The following is a 20,100-nucleotide window of genomic DNA, read 5'->3' as shown; positions in this document are numbered from 1 at the left end:
AGACTAATGATATCAATAATAATAATTGATATCGACATGAACTAAACTTGGCTAGTCGTTCCCAAAAATAAAAAACTAATAATATCAATGATAGTCATTACTATTAACATATTCTAATCGAATCATGCTCAAAACAATGATTAGAAATATCAGTGTGGAATTGATATTGGCCTGCTTAGCAGGCTTGGGTAATTGAAGAATTAGTTGTTTTATGATAGTTGATGTTATTGGAAATAAGGATGATCAAGAAATAAAAAGAAATTTATTTATAATTTGAAATGTATTTAACTATTCACTTAATTATTTTCCTAAATGATGTATTAAATGTCGCATTTTGTTTCAGGATCATCACAATTATAAAAGAAGTAGATTTACTGGATGATCGTTTGATTATATAGACCAAGCATAATATTTGTATTTTGAGTTGTAATAATATTTTGTTATAGCATGTAAATATAAATGCTCATCTTTTGTTGTTGTAGTTACTTAAACTAAACGTTCTCTATTATCCATATATGTTAAATTTTATATTGAAGTGTTAAGTATTAAAAATATTGCATTATATAACCTTATGTTATTTAATGTTGTTTGAATGAATAACAATGATTGGAAACATTGATTTAAAACAGTTTTACAATATAGGAAAAGATGGATCAAGAATTTAGCTTATGTATGGATATGAAATAAGTTTAATTTTGATAACTTGAAATCTCATGTTATAGAAAAAAAACTCTACTAAAAAATTCAAGTAGAAATTACAGCGAAACATCATATATTTTAGAATATTATTTTTTAAAATTTATTTTTATAACAATATATCAAAATGATATGAAAATACAAAAAAAATAAAAAAAATTCAATTTTTGTTTTAAAATGCTTTTAAAAAAAAACAGGCTCTATATAAGTGTCTAATTTAGTATGTAATATAAATAAAGTGATGTAAATTGTGATTGATTTATAATAGGATGTAAAATATGATTTTTGAAAAAATAAAAGATAAAGTGTAATAAATATAAGAATGATTAGATTAGTGAGCAAATAAAACAGCTAGTTGTTCAACTAAAAGTTAAATAAATAGCTATATAATAATATATATTAAATAACTAATGAGAAATATATAAAAAAAATCATCTGAAAAACATAATCAATGATATGTTTTTAGAATTGAAGTACAAGAAGTGGTACTAGAAAAACCATACAGTTGTTATTATGTTCACACCTCCAGTTAACCTCGAATAAACTGTAGCAATCGCTCTCAAGTCTAGTCTAGGAAAATGCCCATGCCCATGCCCTTGTCATTTTGCTTTTCTTTTTTATGTTCTAAGAATATGATTTCCTTGCATCAAAATAAACCAATCAACTAAAAACATGACAATGCTTCTCGTATTCCGATCGTTGAAAATCATTTGCCGGCGGAACATCCACCGGAAATTCATATTTGAATTCCCAATAAAACCCACAAAAACCCTTGTCTACACTCACTATCTTCAATTCCCAAATACTCAAAATCACTTTCAAAATTCCATCTTTCAATCCAAAACTTCTCGCTCTATTCACTCGCTTGAAATTTTCTCGCTCTATTCACTCGCTTGAAAATTCTCACTCACTCGCTGAAAAACAGCAAGACCCTGATAGTGAACTAGCAATTAGAGTACAAAACACCCTCAAGAAGTATAGAGACAGCCCAGTGAGGAAGATTGAGCTCGCTCTTGACCTGTGCTGCCCCACAATGACACAAGACTTAGTTTTAAAGGTACTAAAGAGGCACCGCTCTGATTGGAAACCAGCTTATATATTCTTTAATTGGGTTTCTAAAGAAGGTACAATTTCACTTAGCTCTTGTGTTTACAATGAGATTCTTGATATTCTTGGTAGAATGAGAAGGTTTGAAGAATTCACACTGGTGCTCGACGAAATGTCTAAAAGAGAGGGAACTTTGTTGACGAGGACACGTATAGGGTTTTGGTTAATAGATATGCCGGTGCACATATGGTGGTAAGAGGCAATTGGGGCCTTTAATAAGAGGAGAGAGTTGGGTCTAGAACTTGATCTGGTTTCTTTCCAAAAGCTTTTGATGTATTTGTGTAGGTATAAACATGTAGATGTAGCGGAAACTTTGCTGCATAGCAAGGGACATGAGTTTGGTGTCGATATAAAGGACTATGAATATTGTTCTAAAATGGGGTGGTGTGTGCTGGGAAATTACGAGAGGCAAAGAGGTTTTGGAAAGATATAATTGCCTCTGAAATGCAAGCCGGATGTGTTTACTTATGGATACTTTTTATAAAGGCGTTGACGAACAAGGGAAAATTAGGGACGGCAATGAAGTTGTATGAGGCAATGTGGGAGATGCAATGCAAGCCAGATGTGGTGATTTGTAATGTTTGTTGTGTGATTGATGCACTTTGCTTCAAGAAGAGGGTTCCTGAAGCTTTGGCTGTTTTTGAGGGAATGAAAGAGCGAGGTTGCCTCCCCAATGTAGCGACCTACAACTCTCTTATCAAGCATATGTGCAAGATTGGGAGGATGGAGAAGGTGTATGAGCTTTTGGATGAAATGCAGGAGAAGAAAGGCAGTTGTATGCCCGATGAGATAACTTTCAATTACCTGCTTAAGTCATTGAAGAAACCTGAGGAAGTTGCTGGTGTTCTGGAGAGGATGAAGATAATTGGATGCAGGATGAATCACGATACATATAATTTGCTATTGAAATTGCATGCGGATTGGGATTCTGAGGAAAAAGTAAGATATACTTGGGAGGAGATGGAGAAAAACGGGCTGGGACTGGATCGGCGATCCTACACTATTATGATACACTGGCTCTATGACAAGGGAAGGGTTGAGGATGCGTTGCGTTATTTTGGTGAGATGGAAAATAAGGGAATGGTGCCAGAGCCCAGGACTAAGATATTGTGCAATTCCATGAATACGAGGAAACAGAAAGAAGCAGAGAGAAAGGAAAAAAGGGTGCAAAGAATAATGATCAATCGCCAAGGTCTTCCCATGAAAGAAATACGAAGAAAAAAGTCAATTCGGTTCAATTTTAAAGTTTGTCATGAGACTGTTGACGACGGTGAGCTCTGCTTCTGTTTAAGGATTTTGTAGTGCCATATGCTAATTGTCTATCTTGTTTTGCGTCATGGATAATGATGAAATTAGAACTACAATCACAAAATGTTCTTGAATTTTATACTGCAAAAGCTCTTGAATTTTGAAGGAAGTGAATCCCTGCATTCCTTGAGAAGGTGAACTCATTTTCTGAAAAAAAAAAAAGGAAGTGAATACCTTACTGATACTAAAAAAATAACAATGTTTACACACACCCATGCATTAGAAAAGAAAAAAGCAAATTCTTCGTATATATAACAAAGATATGATCTTAGCGATGCTAATAAACAAACATGAATCCTCATAAGCACCCAGTTTCAGTCTCAAAATTTCAGGAGGATAATTATTTTTCTGCATCACTTATGTTTTACTCATGTATTTATAAGGAAAATAAACTCATGTATAATTGTATTTAAAAAAATGATAAGACATGTATAAATCAGCTCTATGAATTAAGCTCAGATTACAAAATCACATCAAGATATAGATGGATGTTTGGTCCCACAATTTTTAACGTTTGGTAACATTGCTACCACAGTTTTTTGAGAGATTCCCACCATTAATTATGGTTTGACAAGAACGCAGCTCTTGGCTGCTTCTTGTAATGGGAAAATGGATGAAAGTGGAGCACTGGTTCATGGCTCCACATGTAGTTGATTTCTAAAGTGAATAGTTTAGTTTAGTTTAGGTTTTTGTTTTTTTTTTTTATTTATTTCGAAAAACCAGTGTGCTACACTATTTGTATGAAAAGTTTAGGTTTTTTTTTTTTTTTTAAATCAGTGTAATTTAATTGATTTTTTCACTCGCACTATTCACGTGAACGTGAACAATTTTTTTTTGTTTGTTAAAAAAATAGTTTAGATGAATTAAATTTATGTCGTGCTGTAATCTCAATTTATTTCTGATAATCTTTTTACCTAGATTTTATTGCATGCTCAAAATCATAAAAACTATAGTTTCTTGTCGAATAATTTTGTATGTAATGTATAAATTGTAATTTTTTTTTTAAATATGGTTTTCAATCGAAAATAGTATTTAATATATTTAATAACCTACATAACTTAGAAGGATTACGCATGATGATATAACATTTGTGGGAATTTGTAGCAATTCATTAATGTATGTTTTGCAGGTCCTGCTTAATTAAAAAATTCAGTTTTCTATTTTTTTATTTTGTTTTATTCAAAAATTAGAAGGATACGGTTTCGATGACATTACAAAATTTCAGTTTTTGTTGTTGCATCCTTAAGACCAAATAAAAAACTATAGTTCTTGTTGAGATAGATTTCGTATGTGATACTTGCAAAGTTTTAATTGCATAAGATAATCTACAATATTTAAATTAAAAATCTTTTAATTATTTTATAATTCAATTTGAAAAGGCTAAAGTATATATAAATCAGCTCCTATAAATTTAAGCTTCACAACCACATTACAAAAACTGGGAATCAACATCAAGAATATAGTTGTTTTCGTCGGCAAAGTAAAGATAATCTCACTGTATTTCAATTCATATTAATCTCATTGCTATAGTGAAACCCACGTTTTAGCTTTTCTTTAATATGCAATACACCATTCTGAATGGCTTTTTTTTGTAGAAAACCACTAAAGTAGCTTCTAATCCAGGCTCGTCTGCTTTTTTGTTTGCAAGCATATGCAATTTATTTATTTCAAATAAATAAACAACAAATACCTATTATTTCTATATTAATATTAACAACTCCATAAATAATTAGAGCTATAAAAATAATAAAAAATGGATACTAGTAAAAACGTAACTGGTGGTTTGGAAGTTTGGTAGTGCGAAAAACCATCAACGAACTCCTTGGCTGCGGTGTCGTTTTGGACGCCTGGATTATGTTTCAAGGAAAAAAACAGAAAAAGAAAAAGAAAAAAGAACACAAGTATTGGAAAATGAAGCTGAGAAAAAAGTAACCTAGCTTCGCTACATACCATAGACTAGATAGCGGAGCAAAATCGGAGGCACACGTGGCTATTTCATTTGCTTCGTCGATCGGGTTGAGAACACATGACCCGTTGGTTTTCTATTAAACTCGGGAGTACCCTTTAATTTAAATCAAGGAATAAACTTGTACAAAAAATACTTTCACGGGAATGTTAGCGGTATTTTGATCACAAATCATGGTCCGTTTATCATTAATTTAAGAGAAAAAAATTTTCAATTGGTTTCCCCAGTCTCTTAATATACTAAATATTTAAAAAAACCTTGACCAAGTTCTCTAAAAATTATAAATTTATTTTTCTAAATTTAAAATTAATAAATTAAACAATGATAATGTGAATGACAGCCAAAATATAAAGAGGTTATAAATTGCCTATTAAATAATCACTATTGATAGCATGATAGGACACCTTGACATCTTCTCATTGGTTTTTTAATTTTAGTAATGGGATTCGAGTCTTCTTCTTTTCCTTTTAGGCTAATGTTAAGTTTATTTATGGGAGACTTGTAATTCACAACTTTGATTTCATTATTTTTATAATATAAAATTATATTATAGTCCTTAAAGTTCAATCCAATACCCACAAGTCCGTGCAATTCCTTCGAGAAAATTATATTTAACACCCTTTTATTATTTGATTTGTTGTTAATTTACACTTTACCCTCATAATTTAAAAAAAAAAAAACACCTTTTATTTGGAACTTCGGATTAAATATAAAACTTTCAAATCAAGTAAAATACTCATCTTATCTTCATATAAAATTGCAGAAATGAAATGCAAATTGGTTTAAGAGGCACATTTAAGAAAGGATTAGTATTCATTACAAGAGATAAAGTGTAATTTTTAAACAGGAAATTATAGCAAAGTAAAGTGTAATCAACATGCAAATCATAGAATGTTAAATATAATTTTTTTAAAAAATTTTATGACAAGCCGCGTATTGTATATTTACTTTTTAAGATCTACAAGAGAGAATAAAACTCATGTATATATATTATATAGGTATATATATATATATATATCTTCCCTAATATTTTTTTCTGGGTTCTCTTATTTATTTTCATCATCTATTTTTCCAAAATAAATCTAAAAAATTACTATCATGATTACCTTAAAATTTCTTGGTGTTTTCACTACTAAATCTCATATGTCCTTTGCTCATGTGAAGGTTATCGTGTCCGGTTAATGTATATCATCACTATTTCACTATAGCGTCATCATCTTCGTTTCGCTTTGGGCTTAGATGCTCAACAAGCTTCGCCATAAAACAGAAGTTTAATGAATTAACAGCAAAGCCCATAGTTTGCATTTTCTGGGATCACATACCCTTTCTATACTACTTTTTAAAATTTTTTATTTAAAAATATATTAAAATAATATTTTTTTATTTTTAAAAATTAATTTTAATATCAAAAATATTAAAATAATCTAAAAAAAAAGTATTAATTCAAAATAAGATAAAAAATAAAATTTTTAATTTTTTTTTTTTAAATATAAAAACAACAACGTCTAAACTGAACCACCCGAAGCTGTCCATTTGTCAGCATATTATGATAAATCATGATGCCATCCCATTCTGATTCTTCCTTTCCGACTTCACTGCAAAAAAGCAATAAAGAAACTCACAAAAAAAATAAAAGAAATCAAATAAATCTGCAGTGGTGCAGGTATATTTCCAAATGCTTGAAATAAAAGACAACCTATACTATTTTTCAAACTCATAATTCCCTTCTGCTTATGTTTTATTGTTCTTTCTGCATTTTTGATGTTTCTGCCCTAACCCTTCTTTCACAGCCAAATCATCTCTCCCTGCCATAGCCCAAATACATTATGCGTCCAAAATCTGCACCGATTGAGCCGCGTAGCGTGCTATGCCATTTCCATGCACAAACTGTACCCGACTCCACAGGTCCCTACAGAGCCCAAAATGCCATGCTGCTGATTGCGTTGCCCATCTTGCACAGATCTCTTGCCCTATTTCAACTTTAAGGTTAAAAAAATGGTGACCATGCTCATCATCGCAGGTCACAAGCCATTCATCATCGAGCGTTTTTGATGCAGTTACTTGGTCCCAGACAAATGTGAACAAATTTGACTCTGTGTGACATTGCAACTGTAGCTGTCTTCAAACACAATCAGTTGTGTCCTCTTCTGGTTTAATCCAATCTGTAGCTGAGACAAAGTATGTGATCATAACTAGCCTATGGATGCATTTGGAGAAACAAATGGGAAGTGGTCGAGAGCATCCCCTATCCTCGCTTGTGTTTTTTTTTTTTTTTTTAACGAAATAGTCACATGTTTTCTATTGCAAAAATTGTAAGGTTTAAAGACGGAATATTATACTTGGAGTCGTAGGTTGATAGATATCCATTGGAAATGATTTTATATGTTTTCGGTAGATTAATTTGAAGTGATAAAAAAATTAAAAAAAAGATGATGATATGACAAGTTTAGGCCTTCAAAATCTAGTCTTCCTATGCGTGTTATAGTTGTATTTTTTTTTTGATTTGATAGGTTATTTTTTTAAATTATCTATAAATAATATTAAGTGTTTTATAAAAGTATTTTTATGATTGTAAAAGTGTTCCAATATGTTTTGTTTTTATGAACTCATTTGCGGATTGTATATTAATTTTAGTTTGATGAACTATGCTTTGGACCTTATCTTTAAGGGTTATATATTTGTACTTGTAGACATGTTTATTTAGAATTTGATGTCTAATTATAGAGTAAAACATGACTCATTGTCATCATGGTTAGAGTAACTATACGCTTTGGACATTGCTTTTAGGGGTTATATTTTGACTCTTATAAACATGTTTATTTATAATTTAATACCTAGTTATTGGGGAAAATATGACCCTTATTATCATGGTTAGAGTAATCATATATTTTGAACCTGATCTTTAAGGGTTATATATTAACATTTACAAAAATATTTACCTAGAATTTAATGCCTAGTCATAATAAAAAATATAACCAATTATTAATGTAGTTAGTATAATTGTACGCTTTGGACCCCAGCTTTTGGGGGTTATTTATTGGGCACCAATAAACATGTTTATTTACAATTTTATATCTAATCATAGAATAAAATATTACTCATTATTATTGTTGTTAGAGTAATTAGATGTTTTAGACTGGATTTTTGAAGATTATATATTGGTATCTATAAATATGTTTATTTAAAATTTAATATTTAGTTATAAAATTAAATATAACCTATTATTACTATACTTAAAGTAATCATAATTCTGTAACTCTAAATTTAATTTTGAATATGAATACGCAATCAATGCATGCTGGGTCGAGAACGTGCGTATTTTCTATCACAGGATCACGGTGTTAAAAAATGCTGTCAAGTGAATAATGTTCATGACATCACTCTTCAACTCGACAATAATCCTTAAACTAATAAGGACTATTAAAGAGGTCTCTAATAACACGAGGTACCCGAGAGGTTCATAGCGATAAAAACTGTCATGAATCCCTGAGTACATTTCTTCCAGCTTTTGCACTTCTTCAAACTCTCTTACCAGCTTCCTAACAGTTTCTCTGCAGCATAAACACAACCTCTTTTGGTTTACAAACATCACCCATGCACTCTCGGAGAGTCCCAGGACTTTCAAACAGGCTTGTTTTGCTGGTTTCCAGCCCCGACATGCTCGTTCTCCAGCAAAGAAATAGCCATCTCATCTGGAACATAGAAGCTTGTCTATCTTTGCGGATTTAGAACCAGGTCAGCAATATAAGAAACTCGTGCATTTTTCTTGAAACAAAAGAAAATCTCTTGTAAAAGACACCAACATCTTGACCTTGCATCCAGGGATCCATGAATTGGAGACCCGCTGGTTAGATCCCTCGAGAACAAGGATATATATATATATATTTGCTACTGTTGTTATATGAAAAAATCGAGTAAAAATGATATCGTAGTGACAGATTAAAGTCTACATCAGAACAATTTCATATTGCTGCTTCTTTCCTCTTTCCTTTTGAGTTTTGGAACACAGTACAGCTGATTCAAAGGCATGCTGCACTATTAACTTGTTAGCTAGACGAAGTACCAACTTCTCACCGTGCAGTTGGATAGCTTGGTCCCTTTACCTACTCTTATGTAAGTTTTAAGCTGACAGAACAGAAACAATGTCACAGGTGCATTAAACTTGTCCCTTCTACAAGTAGGGTTATGGCATCAGTATTCTCAAAGTCCCTTCATAGACCAGAACCCATGTGTGAAAGGTGAACTCCAATGTACCAACACCCCCAGTACTCAACTACCTATTTAATGTCCTTTCCCATCGTATTCATTGCAAGAAAACAATAGTGTAATCTGCTGCTATCTAGTTATGGTTTTTCTTCTTTGATCATCAGGCATCCCTTTACCTCTAAAACATACCATGGTTTTCCAATTAATCACATTACCTACCCCATAAATAAGTTACTATGATCCTCTATATCAGTATCACATATCGAAATGCAAGGCTTCGACTTCATCAAGAATTTACTACAAGCAAACACTTACCTGACTTGATCCAACACAATGACGAAAAATTAATAGAACAAAGCTGCAAGCCGTAGTTAATACAGAAAGGTAGAAAACTTTCGTAGAAAACATAAAATTACAGATAACGGGCCATTACAAAGTCATTTTAATTCCATTAAATTCCAAATTAAAAGCGTAGATAGTCATCATACATTAACCAGAAAATCCTAGTGATACTGAATACCTGATACGTAACAACAAGATCGATACGCATATCCTGCCCTAATATCAGTCCAGTTGGCACAATCAGAAACCCGAATAATACAGAAATCTGAACAGTACCAGAGAATCATTGAAGAACAAGATAATTTAGTAGTTAACATACAAGGGGTGCACATATGCCTTTTCAAACTCAGTAAGTCCACATGCAGTCAAGCTCGGTAGGCCCCATTGCCACCCTTCCACCAGCTCCAATACCAACACCAGTACCATCAACCCTTCCCTCTTCAGGGTTCACCATCCAATTCATTGCAGCACCACCGCCATGAAAAGGTGGTATTGCCGCGGCAGAGGGCGGGGAGGAAAAAAAGAATGGCAGCTGAAGATTTTCCTGAAGAGACCTCAAACTTGGGAAACCATTGGCACCGGTGTTTCTTGGGAATCTTGAGAATGAATCGGTCATTGGAGGTGGAGGCAGTGGAGCAAGATCAAAGTTATTACTGTTATGCTTGGCAGCGGCAGAAGCAGCAGCTGCGATGGTGGAGAAACAGGACACGTGCTCGTGTTGAGTGTGGCTGTCATAAGAGCAGCTGTCACGGTCATTGAGAGTAGTGGTGGATGCAGCCGTGGTAAGAGTAGCGGTAGCATCAAGGAGGGGAGGGAGGGAGACTGAAGATGGGGAGCTAGCTTCTGTGTAGAGATTGATAGTGGTGTTGAAGCGGTTTTTCTTTGGGGCGCTTCCGCTTCCGCCGCTCGCAGCTGCACTGCAGCTCTTCTGAAAGACTCGAGAGATTACCCACTCGTCCTGATAAGGATTTGAAGTTTGAAAATGTAAAATGCCATAATTGCATGTAGTTGAAATAGTGCAAAACATCATACAAAATATAGATTCGAACACTTTGAAAGAGGTCTCAAAATGAAAGCACTTGGATCACGTTATTTGTTAGCCAAAAGACAATTATCATGACTCAAGGGATTATGCCAACACTTTTCTCCACACAATATCAGATGCCTAGGTAAACAAGAACATATGATGATTGTTCAAATTTGAAGTTCAAAACAAGATTACTTAGTCAAGCGTGTGGGAAATGTAAACCTAAGCAAGAATGCAAGTCGTATACAAACTATGCAACTAAATGACTGAAAATAATAATCAGTGGCCTCTGGAAAAATGACAAGAATAATGATGGCGAAATGCTGTGATCTGTCTAAATCCCAATAAAGATGAATATCGAGTACTTTCTGCTAGATGATACCCTAGGCAAAATAATGACATTCCTTTTCAGCCCCTTAAATGAAAATAGCTACAGATCATTCATTTATTCTGGAGACCATAACTACCATGAAGTTATTTGCTAGAGTAATGCTTGAATAATTTGGCTTTTCCAAAAGAATCTTGGAGCAAGTAGAAACAATACGTCCTACATGATATTCAATGATATAAACAAACTTGTCGCTAAAGCGACTACAAAACCTAAACTCTTTCTTCGATGCACTACCGCAACCCTAATCATGAAATATGGCACCTAAGACTGAGGTCACTAGCTAGTAGTACTCGTATAATAACCGGCAGAAACATGTATTAAACCCTAGAAAACAGGCTTTATCTTACATGGCTTGAAGAGAATAAGGTAACACAAAACAAAAGTGCTCGTTTATACCTTGGAGCACCTAGAGAGGTAGTGGTAAGCAAATTTGCCTTCAAGGCGATACTCATGCATAACCCAGTTACTTTTCTCTCCTTTAGGAGCCCTCCCTCTGTAGAACACCAGTGTCTTCTTCATTCCCACAAGTGCACCAGTCTTTGAGCTATAAATCTCCCTATCTTTCCCCGTAGCCTTCCAATAACCAGCTTCAGTGGCTCTATTAGTTCTCAACCCAGTTGGGTACTTTCTATCTCTCAAGTTAAAGAAGTACCACTCTTTCTCTCCCATTTTAGCTTTCCCTGCCACCACAAATCACAAGGAAATCAAAAGTTATCAGCTTTTTGTGTAAAAATGGAAGAATTAGAGAAGATAATGTATCTTAGTTACCTGGAAGTTCCCATGGCTCACACTTGTTGAGGTCAACTTCAGCGATGGCCCTACCGGTGAAGTTGCTGTCCAGAACCTTCTTTAGGAGATAGTAGGTGATAAGCTCTTCATCAGTTGGGTGAAACCTAAATCCAGGAGGCAAATGGGCATCACCACTGTCAAAGTGGTGGTAGCTCTCCATTGAAAAACAAAAACAGAAGTCAACAAATTGACAAACAGAAGTCGAGCCAAAGCTTAAGAGAAAACCCAAGAAAGACAGAAATTGCAGAGGTTCCAAGCTTTTTCAAGAATCTATCAAAACCCACATCGTAAAACGTCTAAACAATGCAAGGCCGTGTTAGTATGAATTGTTACTTCGTTGTCTAATTTATGAGACTATGGCTAGTTATAAGACCTGAGAGAGCGAGTGGAAGCGTGTGTGGGTTTATAAGGGGTGCGATGAATGGAGGGGGCAGGGTGAAAAAGGCGAAATAATAGTGTGAGAGAAAGTATGATCTAGCTGGCCCTGGAAAATCTCTCTGTGTTTTCTCTGCTCTGTCCTCTTCTGTCTCTCTCTCTTACTGTCTATAGGAGCTATGGATATGATAAGGACCATAGGAGAGAGGGGGAGGGTGATGTATGTGTCTGAGGAGTGGGCTGTGGGGTTCTGTTTTAGAGTATGCGTGCGTGCGTGAGAAGTGTGCAGGTATTCTCTGTCAGTGAAGAAAATGAAGGGAGGGAACAGAAAGTAGTTTTTATGAGAGAAGTCCTTTTGAAAAAAACAAATACATTCACCATTTTTTTAAAAAAAAGAAGAAGAAAAAGAGAGAGAAGATTTTCACCATGAATCGATAAAGCTGTTTCATATCTCCTCTGTCAGCGTAGTACATAGATTAAATTATCAATCTTGACAGAGACATTGTAACACACGCCATCGCTCTTTCTCCTCCAATCTCCTCTATCGTCTTTCTTTCTTCACTTTTCTCTCCTTCTGTTTAGTTTTTGTGCTTTATGGGATCCACTGGTAAAATGGTTATCATCTGATTTTTGGGATTTTTCTTTTTTGTTGTTGTTGATTCATGGTGATCTTATCGAGCTCCAGATGAAAAGGATGCCCATGTAATTGGCTCGCTCGCTCTGTCTGCACTGCAAAGTTGCAAAAAAACCATACCTCTAATGATGTGGATTTTCTGCCCTCACAGTCTTAGCTTTTTGCTAGTTCCACATGCACCATTACATTTTTATGCTAATAAGGTACGCTCACAGCTTTGACACATAGGACAAAAAGATTTCCCTAGGAGTAGTAGCTAAAAGCAAGGTGGCAAAATAGCTTTTTCCACTCTTAACCTCCCCCTCCCCCCTCGTTCTATCTAGGCTTTCCTAGCCTTCTGCAGCTATTAAACTGTTGGCTTCAGGTGATGTAATATTTCCTAGTGTTTTGTTTTTTACAAATTGAGAACTCCGGAAATGTTGTGGCCGCGGAAATTTGAGTGTCCATTTGAGGCTATTTTGGGATATTAACTTTGGAAAAAACAAAAAAAAATGTTTTGGTGAAACATCGTAGCAGCATAAATTTTTCACGTTTGGTATTTCCTGAAATGCGATATTTAATTGTTACTGTATTTTTAAAATTGACATTTAATTAATATGCTGTGCTCTAGAATTGCGATGGTAAAGGTGGTCGTAATTAAAAAAGATAATATTAATTCAATATTATGATTTTAAATTATAATATCAATTAAATTTTAATAGCTATTTTAACAGTTATCTCGTGAAAATACAGTAGCAAAATTCCCCAGTATTCAGCATATTTTGAAGGGTTATTATGAGATTTATTGTTGAATTACATAATGACTCCAATTTCAGTGGTTATTTAAGTTATCCTACTAAACTGGTTTAAAAATATGTTTGGATAAGCTGCTATATATCTAGCTCACTTTGATAAAATAAAAACAAATATGTTTGAATTATTATTAAATACTTTACTAGCACACCACCTAGCGTTACAAATACATTAGCTTAATTAGCTCTAGGTTGCTCATATAATGGCCACTGGAGGTTTACATGGTCGTTAACTTCAGGGCCCGTGGGATTAGTCGAGGTGCACGCAAGCTGGCCCAGACACCCACGTTAAACTACTAAAAAAAAAAATACATTAGCTTAATTGTATTTTAAAAGTTACAATTAGATAATATAAATGCATATAATTACAAAAAAAACATCGCATTATTTGCATCTTAATAGGAGTTAAAGTGTAACCCCCATAGTCTAGGAATCTGGGGTCGACCTATATGGAGATGCTCCCAAGATCATAGCCCTTATTAAATAAAACTGAGTTATTTTTTCATGTTAACAACAAACAGTTAAAATATAAATAGTTATTTTAAATTCTTTTATTAATACATGTAAAAGTAGCAAACATTCCCAACTTGTTTAGCCATATTCATGCATGTAAGACATTGAAGTATGTACAAGCATACCAAGACAACAGATCTCCAGATATATGTGGGAATCACATTAAAATCCTTTAGAAACGTTAGATAAATCAAAGGCACATATCTTCTTGTGAGGTTTATGAATAATAAATGATCAAACAAATGCAGTATATATGCCCTGTTATACCTACATAACATATTCAAATGATCAAATTAATTAACATATTCAAGTCATAATTTAATGCATACCTCAACAAGAGCTCCTTGTCACCATCACTTGGTGATGTGGTAAATGTCTCTTTAATCAATTTATGATGTATGCTACCCCTTTCAATTCAGTAGAAAGGAATGTCAATCCAAATGCATGCTCGTATAACATAACAAAATTACACATCCTAGTAGATATGATTGTTTGTCCATCAATAAAAAGTCCAAGCAAAACTGTAACATCTTGTTGTTTCAGTGTCATTTCCCCGTGCCTGAGGTGGAATCTATGAATCTAATGTCTCCATCGCTCAATTAGTATATAGATCAAGCTGTGGTTAAGCTTGATGTGCTCTAGATAACTGATGTTTAAAAACCAGCCCGAAAAACTTAAAGTTAAACCCTTTCATAAAATTTCATTTGCTTATATGTCCGAAAATAAATTGTAACTTCATCCTGCATAATAATTTAAAATATATGTACATAAATATATAAATATCTTTAATGTTAAGTAATGAAATTATTAATTAAAGTTAAATACACTTAAAATCCTGACAACAATATCATTCGATTAATGTCTATGTTGCAACCACAAGACAAAAATGTTAGTGGGTTTGAGAGGCATGCATTGTGACTCAAACTATCGATAAACATAGTCATACATTCTAGGAATTTTAACCTAATAATGTGTTTACCCACCATGAGAAGAAGATTTGCCACCTCATGTGCTCGACATCATATGTAATAGTACTTGTGTTTAATATGAATTTCGAGAAGTTTAATATGCTTTCAAAAAATACTATAAAATATTTTATAAAATAATTATATTGTTCAATATAAGTTGTTGAATAAGACATGTTTTTCTAGTATTGCACATACCTTATCTATAATGTGCGTAAACCTCGTTTGCATCCATTTGGTTATGCAAACAAGCAGACATTCATCAACTATGTCTAGGTTTTCATCTAGATAAGTTTGCTTTAACCCAGGGTCTATTATAATCACTCCATTCTAACTTATCTAGTAATGGACAAAAGGACATGCCATATGTTGATTTGTACCTGTAAATCATGTATTAATCATCACTAAACTATATAAACTATAAGTGATTCTCAACACAACATGCAAGAATATGGAACACAGATGGTGAAATGTTTGTCATTTACCACTTGTGTAAGTTTTATCATTCAATCTAATTGTCTATTTGATTTCTTTTACAACACCTGGTTTAATTGGGATGTTGACCTGGAAAACCTGTTGTTCGAAGTTGAACAACATTACAATATGATCTTTGATCTATCTTTACTTATTGTCAATTCAACTTGAATTGTTGGAGGCTAAATTATTCCACATTGAATAAAATCATTTGCTTCATGTTTTATTTTCACCTAATAATTATTATATTTGTAAAATGTTAATTGCAGTAGAGCATAAACATGCATTGTATAAGCACTTTTTCAGAACATGATTAAATGATTTTGAAATATTGGTTGTCATATTATCATAGTGATGAACATCATCATACAAAATGCCTTTTTTTCTTTTGGTTCCTGCTCAAGCCTTTCCTGATAAGCTAGGTTTAACTTACATATTCTTTCATACTATAAATCCAATTTACGTCTTCACGGTTCATAACACATCCTTATCAATTTTTTTTTATAGATAGGTCTTTGAATGTATTATTGAAGTTGTTAACAAAATATCATGTACAACACTAATGGTATCCAATAGGTTCACGCTAAATTTCTTTTACTTCATTCTTAATGCATGCATGTCTATATGATATTATACATATATTTGTTCTATCACTAGTAACGTATCTCTATAAGCAAAGTAAAAAACCATCTCTAATTGTAATTATTTTTTTCATCAACAATTACAAAAGATAAAAGGAATATCTATTATTTGAATTAAAAGCAACTGCAATCAGTAATTTTCCATCATATCATCCATATAAATATATGCCATCAATATTGATTAGTAGCCTATAATACTTGTAACTTTCAATACACAGTTCAAATGATCAAAAAATCTTTCAGATAATATTGTATTATCATTAAGATTTCCTTTATGCTTTTAATCAATAACCATTCTAGATTTGATTCTTTTATTTCTAACAACAACCTTGATGTTTTCTTTCAAATGAATCCTCATATGAACTAAAGAAATACGCAAACACTTTTTGCTTTGTAACCCATGCTTTATTATATGATATTTTATACTTGTAATGCAATTCTATTTCACCATGGATGCTTGTAATTGTCATTGAAAATATAATTCATCACAAGGGTTGATACAATATCAGAAATACAATTTGCATCAATTGAAGATGGTCTTTTTAGATAAAGGTTGACTATAAGTGTGTGGCCTTTTTAGCTTTTATTTCTTAAATGAGTTTGACCTTTTATGGTATCCCCCATATAAATACCACTTATATTCTAGTGCTTTCATATATTATAGTTGAACAAAGGTCAAGGTTGACTGTTGAACTCGATATTCAATCGAATATGCAATTTGCTACCATTTAACTACATTAACTAAATCATTTTTACTAATAAATGTTTGTCCAACCTCTAAATCATAGCATTCTAGCAAATAACTGTGATAATGTCTAATCATGGGAAACAACAAATATAGACCCAGTAACATCTCTAAATTTAGTAATAAGAGATATTATTTAATCATCAACATCTATCATTATATTCGAGGTCTAATGTCTCATCATCTTTATTGTCATTAAGCTCATAATAGTCAAATTTATGGTGATCAACTAATGAATTGTCAAGCATAGTATCATCACTCATTTGTAACAAATCATCCAATGATAAATTATTTTTTCCTTTACTAACTAACCTTGAAAGATAGGCAGATTGTGATGGCTTATACCTATTTGACCAGAATTTGGTCAACTACTCACATACAATATCACTATGTTTAATTCACTTTGGATGAAATAATCCATCATTGTCTTAAAATTTCCAACATATACAATTGGTACAAGATAACACTAGTATTCTATCCAAGTCCATGATATATAGTTCTTTTTTTTTTTTTCGCATATGATATGCCTAAATTACCATTTAATAGTAAATTACTACTTCCATTATAGGTGATATTATTGTTCGCATCAAGAACAATGGTATCATCATAATAACATAACATAAAGATGCTATAAAAATTTTTGTAAAAAAAGAAGAAGAAATGAATCTAATTTCGTTCAATAGGATATAATTTTAAATACATTGTATTAACTCAACCATAATTGCCAAAATTCATAGCAAATTCAAATCAATTTCTAAAATTTAATGTAATGCATAATTCACCAAAATTCAACATAATTTATGATATCAAACCTAATTGATATTTTTATGCTCAATTGCATGAAATCAAATCCAAATTCATAGAAAATTCAAACAATTTAACGAATTCAACAATTTATTCACAATTCAATGCAACATATAATCAATCAAAATTCTATCTCATTTATGCTCTATTGCATGAAATCATGAAGTATAATTGATAGCATTATTAGCTAATTCCAACCAATTTACACAAAATTCATAATTCGATAACTTATCTAAAATTAAATGCAACACATAACTCATTGAAATTTTTAATTCCTAGTTGATGTTATTTTCATGTTTAATTACATCAAATCAATCATAATTATTGGCATTCATAGCTAATTTACCATTAATTCAACCTAAATCCTAAACAATAATTTCATTTTAATTAAACCAATCACAACTTAAATATAAAACCCACATAATTAATAGCAATCTAGTATGTTTACCTTAATTTTAGGACTATAAAGTATTGGGGAGGCGACAACAACGATGATTTTTGACTGTTTTTTAAGAGGAAAACATCCTAAAATGTTTGAAGACTAAGATAATTTTGAGTTTTGAGTGTTTTAAGGGAAAAACAAGTGATTGATGTGTTTTTTTAGTAAAAGGAAGGTTGCTGGTGTTGTTTTTAGAGAGGTGGATGCCATATCTGTGTTCTTCGATTTGGACAGAGATTTAAATTTCATAACATGTTACGTTTCAAATGCGTGATATGTTAAGTTGTTACCTTTTGTGTGATAGCTTAAAAATATGTTAATTAACCAAAAAAAATTTAAACAGTATGATCCCACTTAATTTTAATTGAGTGTGCTAATTTTTTTTTAAAATCTCCATTTGATGCTATAAACATATCAAAGATATGTCCCTCCTCATCTTGTAGTTTTAATTTTTTTATGATGTGTTAACTTTAAGGGGTGTAACTTAACTGGTTAGACTCTAGGTTTGTTCCTTAGAGGCCACCAATTCGAGTGCCATAAACTTTAGGACCACTAGAGGGAGGCTTACATGATCGGTAATTTCAGAGCTTTAGGAGATTAGTCGAGGTGCGTGTAATCTAACTCGAACACCTTCAGTTACCAATAAATATATAGTCGATAACTTCAAAGCTTTAAGGGATTAGTCGAAGTACGTGTAAGATAACTCAGACACATCTAGTGATCAATATATATATAAATTACTTTTGATGTGTTATTGTGAAAGTATGTAATTCTTTACACAACAATAAGTACCCCTTTTATCTTATTCGTTTGAAATCATCTACTTGACTGAGACTGTAATTTTTACTTGCGAATGTGAATTTGAAATGTTTAGTAGTATTAGAAAAGCTAGTATCACAATATTTTCTATAACTTTTTTAAACAAACTTTACATCCGGTCTAATTTTTTTATAGATTAATTGAGAAATTCTAGATTCATGACTCATTTGAGTTGGATTTCTAGTTAAACTAATGGAAAAATTAAGCGACTTAAAATTGTTCAATCTAAGCAAGTTTTTAATAATCTGATAAAATTTTAAATAACCTGATTAATTTGATTTAAATGAGATCAATATCTTCTAAAAAACAAATAAAATGTCATTATTCTAGTGAAAATAAATGAATAGATGATCCACAGGTTAACCTGATTCAATTTTTTCTCTGAATCATTTCCAGTAAAAGATATGACAACTATGCTCTAAACTGTGGAGGCATCAGTTACTTGTGAAAATATTGTAGATGCAGAAAATATCAAAATACTGAAGATAGTGAGTGCGCGGGAATCTTTAATATGCATCTCAGTCATTTGATTGATCGATTTAACTGTTCTATCTGTCCTCTCTTTCTTTATTTTTTAATTGAAAATCTCAAGAATTCCTCATATTACAAATCACACATGATGTTCATTAGCCCGTCTTTTTCATCTATAATAACAAAAAACAGCAAAAGTTCCTGGTCTCAATATTGAAACCTAAGCCCAACCCTAATCACGATCCACATCATATCCCTTTGAAAATCAATGGCTGACATGTTATAATCTCAGACAAAGGGGACCAAAAATCCAACCCTCGTACCTTTTACCACATCTACCCTGGAAACTTTATAATAAAATGAAAGAAATATTACTTAAAGTGGGCAATATCCTATCAAAAAGTGGGAATAAAGACGTCCCAAAAGGCTCTAGCATGAGCTGTGATAGTAGAATATTTTTTTAAATTCTAAAATCTAGCACATCATGTTTGAAAGCATACACAAATGTCTCTTCCTCCTTATATTTAAATTCTGAGTTTCCCTTCAAGACTTGCTTTCTGCATTTTCTGTCACCAAGACGAGCTATCATGTAATTCC

The 20,100-nt window shown here is 32.4% G+C and overlaps 1 protein-coding gene and 1 pseudogene across 1 annotated transcript; one reads left to right on the top strand and one right to left on the bottom strand.

The window, feature by feature from the left end:
* The first annotated feature begins 1,227 nt into the window (after nt 1-1,227).
* Nucleotides 1,228-3,185, top strand: LOC118038331 (putative pentatricopeptide repeat-containing protein At3g15200; annotated as a pseudogene).
* Nucleotides 3,186-9,688: 6,503 nt separating this feature from the next.
* Nucleotides 9,689-12,247, bottom strand: LOC118038315 (protein CUP-SHAPED COTYLEDON 2). The gene is made up of 3 exons (XM_035044638.2): nt 11,812-12,247; nt 11,440-11,723; nt 9,689-10,583 (listed from the first exon to the last, which is right to left on the bottom strand). Exons 1-3 carry the CDS (start codon nt 11,990-11,992, stop codon nt 9,972-9,974), a joined length of 1,077 nt encoding a protein of 358 aa, XP_034900529.1. The 5' UTR covers nt 11,993-12,247; the 3' UTR covers nt 9,689-9,971.
* Nucleotides 12,248-20,100: the final 7,853 nt, after the last annotated feature.

The sequence above is a fragment of the Populus alba genome, chromosome 11, assembly GCF_005239225.2.
Source record: "Populus alba chromosome 11, ASM523922v2, whole genome shotgun sequence".
Lineage (NCBI taxonomy): Eukaryota > Viridiplantae > Streptophyta > Magnoliopsida > Malpighiales > Salicaceae > Populus > Populus alba.
Note: the sequence above shows the minus strand (reverse complement) of the source record. Positions and strands in the feature narration are given on the sequence as shown.